A 9,179-nucleotide genomic window follows, 5' to 3' on the forward strand; every position below is an offset into this window, starting at 1 on the left:
TACACTCCAGGATTTTTAGTCCTCTTTTGACTTCAGGCCAGCACAAATGCATACCGCCTGCCCTTTCCAACCATTCTACCATTATTTGTCAAACACTGAATTCCAGCTCCTTTAGGAAACCAGGGGGGAAGGAAGCATGGCTGGTTGAACTCTTTGTCCTTCTCTCCCCCCCATGCACACTTTTACATCATCAGAACAGAGCAAGAAACCCACAAAAAATGCACATTCCCAAAGCCAGAGGCTACGTCCCAGTTCTGGCAACCCAGTGGTCTTACCACAAAGCTCAGCGCAGCCTGGATCCCCTTTGACTTCTTAACAATACATTCACAGTGGTGGAAGGGTGGGGAGGGAAGGCTTCAAAAGAAAAGAGCAGCAAGGAACAAGCTATTTTGAACCCCGAAGCCATCCGCTCCAACGTGAACCCTCTCCATCTGAGCTTTACTGCTCCTCCCGGCAAGCACTTTGAAGCGTGGCAATGGGAAATGAGGAGAGAGCCAACGGCACCCAGCGCATTGGTTGGGTATGGGTCTACAAACATTAAAATGTCTTCAACGTCAACACAGGCTGGACTCGACAGGGTGAAAGAGGGAAAGTACAAAAGACAGAACCCTCAGTTGCCTCATACCATCCGTCCATCCTCCTGGCTGCAGCTCTTACGGAGGCTGACGAAGCCATTGGGATGCAGGCAGCCTGCTGGCAGCTTGCTGAACCTTGCATATGGGGTGTTTTGGACCTTAGCATGACATAGGGAGATATTAGCACATAATGCTGGAATTTACCCCCTTTATCCAGCTTTGGATGGGGAGAGAGGAGAGAAATCAGTGCGTTCAAAGACTCCTCTCTCTAGCCAATGTCTGCAAGGGAAGGGAGGGCTTTTTCTTCTATTGCTGTTAAATTACAAGGCAGCCATAAGGAGAGGATATGCTCTCCCATCACATGGAGCAGCCGCTGTGCAGGATTTGCAGCCATTTTGCACCTTCTCTGCCAACTGCACAACCAGGACCCTGCTGCCAAAAATGATGGTAACGCTCTGCAACCCATTCCACCTCTGCCCTGGATGACTGACTGACAGCTGGTGAACTTGAAAAGATGCTCCTGGGCTCTTGCCTGGGGCAAGCCATGGCCATGAACCGCAGGACAACTGCGGTTGAGGAGGCAGCAGCCGGTTTGCAGGGCAAGCCAGCGTCATAGGGGTACGTTGGCCAAGCGTTGGTCAGAGGGGCAGGAAGAGACAGGACCCGATCAAGAAGTGCAGGCGAAGCAGCCAGAAGGAAGTTTGCACAGCATCTGCGCTACGGTCCCAGCCACCCACCTCTACACATACTAAACATCAATTAAATTTAAATTAAAAGATAAAAAAATAAACACTTTGTAAAGACAAGAGATGAAAACATCCATGCTGTATCTTTGAAAAGCGAGATGAACCCACCCTGAAGAAATGTAAATGTAGCAGAAACCAAGAGACTCCTGGGATTACTCATTACAGGAGACGAGCTTTTCAACATCTTTCTGTTCTGCAGCAATTAGCTGGTAACTGGAAAAAAAATTGAATAGATCAACACTTTTCTATTATTAGTTTTAAATAGTGACTCAGAAACAGCCACTTCCTTTTTCCCCAAGCTGTGAAGAGCTAAGCACCAAGACCCTGATCATGGCTTCAGGCTCATTTAAACTGCAAATATCTCTGCAGAAATTACAAAAGAGTGGTGTGAATACAATGAGAAACAAACTGTTGGCTTCGAGCTCAACTACTAGCAATTACCTTTCATTTATAGGTTAAAAAGCTTGACACAGCGTATTTGCTAGGAAGAGCATGCAATACCAGGAAGATGTATGTGTACAAAGATTGGGGAAGCAAGGAAAGAGAGAGAGGAAAAGTCATGCCTGCTGATGGCCTCGGAGAGAAACTGAGTAAAAGGCCAATATAAAGGTCTGCCCAAAACCCAAGGCTGCCTCCCAAGGCCTGACCCTGGACCTTAATCCCTGATACCATCCACAGCCCAGGGAAACAATTAAGCATTTCAGCTCTAAAAGAGTTGCCTGTCCAATCTGCTAAGCAGACAGTTTTTGCAGAGCAATTCAGAGAGAAAAAGAGAGGCAGATTCAGCTGATGAGACACAAAAAGTCTCTCTAAAAGCATTAATTTCCTTTGGGAAGCAGCCCACATGCTCCTAGCACAGTGGGCAACCATCGCTCCTGCAGCAGGTCCCAGCAAGGCAGATGGTTAAATCTGCATCAGTCATCTGGTATAAACAGAAAGGCAGTGGATGAGGATGCAGCATCACAAGCAGTAGCTGGCACTCTGAAAACAAATGAACTTTGAGTTCACCTTGACACCTGCTGATTGAAAGAAACCTTTTGGATCTTCTTCTTCCAGGGATAAGCATCTGCATCCCTGCCACATCCCCTTAAAGCCTGCACAGCAATGAGGACATCGCACAGTTCTCAAGGGACCTGCACTGTACACAGCAGCGACCAGGCCACGGAGCAACACACCACCTCCCCGTCCTGTAACCAGCTGCGATACGGTGACCTGCATTTCTGCCTAAGCTACTGCAGTGTGAAGCCTAGATGCCAATTTCTGGACTGCACGTCCATCCAAGAGCACGCGCTGCCCATCCAGGTTGGCCACAACCCCCAAGAACTTCAGGCACTGTCCTGGAACAGGACACGTCATGGAAGATGCTCCACACTAGCAAGATACACAGGGGCTGAGGAATTTCAGCTTTTTGGAAAGTAGAGTCCCACCACCACTTTGCCGAAAGGTGAAGCGGTGCAGCAGTACTGTGTTGGCCACCTGCACGTCCTGAAACACCCCTTGGGGCTTGGTGTCACTGCTCCCACCAGCCATTTCTTTCCTGTGACCTTCCTTCTGTCACGCTCAGCAGCTGTGAGCAGCGCACGTCACCGGAGCACTGGTATTCTTCCAGGGCTGTTTGGCAGAGTCCGATCTGCCTTAAGCCCAGCTCAGAGCGACCACCAGCAGACGTGGCTGGTGAAGGCGTTACCAACAAATCCAGCTCCCAAAGAGATCTGAGTGCTCTGCAAACCTCGGACCTCTGAAACAGCAGCCCTGAGACAACACACAGAGGCAGGGGCATAATTTCTTGGGTTTTTCTTGTACTTTTTTTTTATTCCTTCCCTTCCTTTGCCATGACACACACTTTGTATTAAATATCTTAAATATATTAATTTTTAAAAAGTATTAATAAAAAGCTACTGAAGGACACAGCTGGCAGAGTGACCAAGGGCAGCGACCCATTGCAAAATATGGGGATATTTTAAAAAACAAAGCAAATGATAACAAAAAAACCTGGCATTTTTTGCATATGCACAGCTGGCTGGAATACCCTGGACTCTGGCATTATTGCAAAAACGGAAGGGGAAGCAGTAGAAAAAATATATTCCATTGTACCAATCTGTATGGGGAAGGGAGTTAAGAGCAAAAATGAGGAGCCTTTAAACATTTTTGGTATTTCAGATGTTCCCTCCCACACCCACTGCCCAATCACTTTTAGCCTTTAAGCAAGTTTTCTGGCTTGGGGTAGCCATAGAGTACAAAATCTGCTTCATAAAGCTTGTAGAGCTGCTGCCTCCAAGCCAGTGGGATTTTGGCAAACCAGTTATCTTCCCAGCTGCTGGCAGTCCTGTTCCGGTAGCTGGGGGGGAAGCGAAGCAGCCTATCCACTTTGAGGAGCTGCAACAGATACGCAGCATCCTCATCCAGCGTCTCCAGCTTTCCGATGAAATCGTAGTCTATCTGGCATGGATGGCACAGACGGTAAACCTGCCTCCAGTGCTCATTGAAGGGGGCCATCTTCTCTGTCCTGGGATCCAGTAAGTACTGGATGAAGTCAGAAAAGGAGACTTTGAGGCCTGCCCTGAAGGCCTCACTAACAGAGGTGGGAAGGTTGGTATGGTTGGAGTACAGCTTTAGCATGGGGATGGCAAAACGCTGGTAGAACTCCTCATTCTCCAGCTCAAATTTGCTGCGAAAAGCAGAAATGAGGCGGACAAAAGGGTCTCGTACAAAGAGGAACTTAGTGTACTTCTTCAGCTTGATCTTCATGAGGTGCCGGGAGAACTTCCCATAACGGCGCCAGAATTTGTTGAAGGTCAAGTGGGTGCTGGTGTTGTGGACATGTTCCCGGGGGATATCCAGAGGGTTCCGGTATGGAGCCCCTTGGTCCAGCAGGCTCTCACTTAGCACAATCATCACCCGTTTCCAGTTGGTGCAGGCCACCTTGGGGACATAACAGTAGATGATGCCATGGCGGTCATCCACGATCAGGTGGTTGAGCTCGTAGTTTGGGATGTCATCAAAGGAGCGCTCCTTGGTGGGGAAGGTGAAGCTGGAATTGGCACAAAACTCCCGCAACATTCTCCGCCTGTCTATCTGCAGTTTCTCTTGGTCCAAGCTGTTTCTGTCATTGTGCATAGACCAGTCATAGCCCCGCACGTTCTCCTCCAAATTGCTCACCACAGGCTTGCTGGAGCCCTGGACGAGTAGCTGTTCTGTCTTCCGGGGGATAGAGCTATTCTGTTTCAGGCTTGAACTAAGCAGCTTTGCCAAAAATTCATCCACATCTGGCAAGGCTTCCCAGTCTTCACCTGCCGTGATACCAGGGATGGCTCCTGGGGAATGAGGCCTGGAGAAGGACGTATGCAGGTAGAAGTGAGCCGTTCCCACGTTGTCCCAGTACACAATGATCAGGAGGATCATGAAGATGGAGACCAGCACCACAGAGAGACGGAGGAGCCGTGCTTTGGTCATCCTGACACCTACTGTGATAGCTGGGTTTCACCTGGATTCACCTCCGACTTGCAGAGTGAAGCCTGAGATCCAGCATGGTGCTGCAGACCAGGAGCCTGGAAAGGTACCAAAAAAAAAGTTAGTTGAACTCTTAATCACTCTGGTTTGGAGAGAATGACCTTGCACAATCAAGACTTGTCGTGGGGCTGACCATCCGTTTCCGCATGGGGAGAGCTGTGTGAGTCTGAGGTACCCATAGAGACCCCGCGGAGAAGCGCCGACTGGCCAAAAGGAGGCATAATGTGTTGCAATTTTACCAGTTTCCATAGCAATCATGGGGTTTTTATCAATCTCAATCTTCTAGAGTCACGTGATTTCAAGAGAAGCTCTGTTTTCACTTAAAAAAATAAATAAAATATAATTATTTCAGGCCTAGAGTTCACAGAGGAAAGTTTGAGAGTATTAAAAAACACAACTATACACAGAAAGTATGCAGAGCCAACTGCCTTTCAGACTTCCTTGATTTTTAAACATATCTAACACAACACAGGAAAAAAGAGAGCCCAAGCCACGATTTTAGCTTGTGGTATCGCACTGTCGTCTCATCTCCCCGTGAAGATGCTCTGTACCACTGTGCTGAAAACAAAGACCTTACCAGAGCTATAAATACATAGCTGAAGATGCCACTGGCCCAGTGGCTAAAGCAAGCCCCTGTTGAGAGAACATCACTGACCTGAACGCACCATCTTACCTAATCTGTGTGAAGGCACCCAGAAGATGTCACCTCCACGACCTTTCTTGGTAGCTACTTCATTTTGTCAAGAACAGAGATCACAGAAACAGTTTTCCTACAAAAACCCCCAAAGAGACATAGCCCCCATAAGAGCCATGCATCAATAAAAATCTAAAGGAATGATTACTTTTAACTGAATGATTTCTGAGATTAAGGATGCTCTGGTAAATCTTTGTCCACATCTGGACTGTGTTGAGTCAGGACCTCTTTTCCTGGTTTAATGTAATTCTTATTTCGATCACACTCATCCCTAACAACTCTTGATCACCAAAGACAGGCTAGAAATCACTGTTAAAAGGGCAGCTCAGAAGACCTTTTCTGGAGGGTGCAGCAGGTTTGTTTTTTTTACTTCAACCAGTCCCACCTTTTCACTGCTACCTGCTCCCCTGCTGGCTCCCAGCCCCTTTCCACCAGCAAGCTCCTCAAGGGAGATCCGTCTCCCTACCCCGCTGCATGTTTTCTGGTCCAAGGCTCCGCGCAGAGGCAGGCTGGCAAACAGCCTTGCTCTCTCCCCAAGTGATCAAGGAGCCAGTGCCTACAGCCAGAGGCAGTAGTGTAAACACAGTAAAGTGAGGAGCAGTTATCTGATATTTTGAGAGAGAAACCAAGGTTTGCTGTTTTACAGTCTCTCTCTGCAAAAGTTTAAACGTCAAAAAGACAAGCGAACAGTAGTCACTCCAACCTTCTCCTCCCCTCCAAGCACAGTCCAGCCCCTGATTATAAACACAGAACATCACCTACAGATAGAAAACAAGAGCCACCCTTTCTGCAGACATCCCCATTCTTTCTAACGATTTCAGAACAAACCCTGCAAACACCAGCTCCGAAAACAAAACCACTTCAGGGCAAGCTGCCCTGAAAAGCTTTTCAAAATGAAGACTGGGTCTCTCTTCCTCCAGAAACACAGAGGTTGCTCCCCAGCCAGTTCACACACCACCCTTAAATGGCACCAACCCCACCTTGTACAGGGATGCAAAGAACCTGAGTCCGGATATGCAAAAGTGCTGAGGTCTGTCATTCCCGGGGGAAACTTGCTCAGCACCCTTGCAGCTCACAGCAGCCTTGCACTGAATGACTTGTCTAAAGAGCCATCTGCATGGCTGTGCTTACGCCCCAGGGATGCCAGATTCTAACAATCAAAGTCCTGATTTCGAACACCAGACCAAAAGCATCAGACCAGAATTTAGTAACAAACAGGAAGAATACCAGTTACGGTTACATATCAAAGTATTAGCTCAGCTTGTCCCAAAAGACATAAAACACAGAACTGAAGGTTTAGGAGTTTTCCACCCTGGTGTATTTATTTACACTTCACAGGTAGGGAGAGCCAGAAATTCAGTGTAGCTGTAGCCTAACACGTGGCTTTGCACTGCAACACCAAACACTCTGTTTCCTGGAGCCAGGCTCTTATTCTGCATGTAAAGAGGAGCTGGAGGAACTGCAGACATAACACTTTGCACTCTGCAGAGCAAGAAGCAGATGTTACTCAGCAGTAATTCTCTACATTTAGCTAGTCAAGATTGAGGATGGAGCAGATCTACGAAGAAACACCCAAAGAGATGAGCACGGAGTTAAAGAAGGGGCAAATTACATATGTGCGTCAGCACTTCAGGCCAAGCATCTCAGTCCAACAGCAGAAGATAATGGAGTGATGCTGCCAAGCCTACTGCTTGGCACACTTCTGGGTTTGCGTTTTGCCTGAATCTGTTCTTGCTTTTGAGCCGGTTAGCTGTTCAGGGCAGGGACTGCTTCCTATTCTGGATGAATAGGGTGCCCACTGCGCACACAATTCGTAGCACCCTGGGTTTCCAACGCTGCTTGAGACCTTTAGGCTGGCTGGAATGCAGCAAGCCCGGAAAGCTGCACGGAGCATCCCTTTCTGCCATCCCTTCCACAGCTTCGGGCAGCACAGCTGCCTGCTAGCATTTCTGCAAAGCTGTCCCACCCTGGCGCGGACAGATCACCCTCTCGGCAGCAGCAACAGAAGCAAATGAGACGCTGTGTGTGGCACATGCATTCCTCGAGCAAACAGAAGGAGGGCTCTTTGTCAAAGCCACCACCATAACGTAGCTTTACCAAGCGCACCCCAAGAGCTTGAGCCTGCTTTCCAGGACACAGTACACAGGCCTGCCAGAGCGTTTGGCTTTTCCAAGACACACAGCAGCAAGCAGCACAGAATCGAAAAGACTCCACTTCTATTAACTCTATCAGTGCCAGAGAGGAACCTTGGAAAAGAACAATAATGCAGCTTAATTCCCCCTCACAAGAAAAACACTACAGAAAATTGAGTTACTCTATTGACTACGATACATCCTCTTCCTGAGCGCTTCATAAAAGATGTTAGCCTGAAAGCGCAAATTAAAGGTCTCTGTGCACATCAGAGGGAATGCGCCTCCACCCTCCCCTTGCCAGAATCAAAAGGAAAAGCCTCCAGGAGGAGCCAAGAATTGACATTCAAGTTTAACCCAAAGTCACCAGCCAACAAGAACGTGCACCAGGATCCACACAAAGCTGCTTCTGTGACACAACGCTGGCAAACCGGGAAACGGACCAAGTGCTATAATCATCCTGCAGAGTCCCCTGAGCAGCCATCCCATGCTCATCTCCAAGTTTGAACCTGGCCTGGGTGTGAACCAAGTACTCTTCTCCCCATCCCAGGCCCGAGAAAGACACTGAGGTTTGAGGTCACTGGTCCCATACTCTCCTATCACAAGCTGCCATGTCAAATAACCACCTCTCAAACTCTCATTTAAAACCAGAAAGGGGGGATGTGTCCCCAGTGCTCTTATTGCAAAAGCTATTGCAGATGCAACTCCACAGGGATTTGGAAACCTTACTTGCATTTCACAGCCCGATTGTAACTGTTTGTTCTCAGGGCAAACAGCAGCTTAAGTAATTCCTGTCTCTTTCTTCCTCTCCTCTTGGCTTTGTGCAACGATTACATTCTCTCACAGCCTCTCTTTGCAAAAGAAAGTAACTCCAGCTCACTTACAGGAGCAGTAAGGCCTACAGAAAATAAAGTAAATTACACACAGGCATGTACCGGAGACGGGGGATAATAACCCCTCTCTATGAACAGTGATTGTTTCGAAGGGACTGTGCCTCCAAAGGCCTGGGTGCAGATTCCATCTCTTCTTGCTTTGTGTTTCTCCAGGCTTGTCCCTCTCCCATTGCTCCTAACTCCCCGCCGGGAAGCACAAGGCACAGGTCAGACACTAAGCGCCAGCTCACCTCCTCCAGCACCCACTCCTTCTTACATGAGAAGATAACAGGATTTCAGGTAGCTTGCTTGGGCTTTGCCTGCTTCTGAAGACAGAAAGAGGTGGAATAAGAACTTTTAAAAACATACAAAAAACCCAAATTCAAATGGATACTTTCCATCGAGGCACCTGCATTCACCAGAGATGCTCGACCCATGCAGCCTTCTTTACCCACGTATCATGGTACGCACCTGCTACCAGTTAGGGAATAAGCAGGCTCTAGAGAAGTAGAACCAATTTAATCTCCTGCAGGTGCAGGAGAACGAGCTCCCATCAGCCAAAGCAGATGGACACAGTACCAATAATCAGAAATTACTCTTGGCCATCACTCAATAAATTGCTTCTCCCCAGCTTTCCAAAAATCTAGCACCCT

General features: G+C 48.1%; 1 protein-coding gene across 1 annotated transcript; it reads right to left on the reverse strand.

Moving 5' to 3' along the window:
* Positions 1-3,514: 3,514 nt before the first annotated feature.
* Positions 3,515-5,730, reverse strand: CHST12 (carbohydrate (chondroitin 4) sulfotransferase 12). The gene is made up of 2 exons (XM_009577323.1): positions 5,664-5,730; positions 3,515-4,875 (listed from the first exon to the last, which is right to left on the reverse strand). Exon 2 carries the CDS (start codon positions 4,772-4,774, stop codon positions 3,515-3,517), a length of 1,260 nt encoding a protein of 419 aa, XP_009575618.1. The 5' UTR covers positions 4,775-4,875; positions 5,664-5,730.
* Positions 5,731-9,179: the final 3,449 nt, after the last annotated feature.

This window comes from Fulmarus glacialis, unplaced genomic scaffold, assembly GCF_000690835.1.
Source record: "Fulmarus glacialis isolate BGI_N327 unplaced genomic scaffold, ASM69083v1 scaffold3005, whole genome shotgun sequence".
NCBI lineage: Eukaryota > Metazoa > Chordata > Aves > Procellariiformes > Procellariidae > Fulmarus > Fulmarus glacialis.

Coding starts and splice junctions, on each gene's coding strand:
- CHST12 (XM_009577323.1), bottom strand. CDS start 4,774: ATGACCAAAGCACGGCTCCTCCGTCTCTCTGTGGTGCTGGTCTCCATC.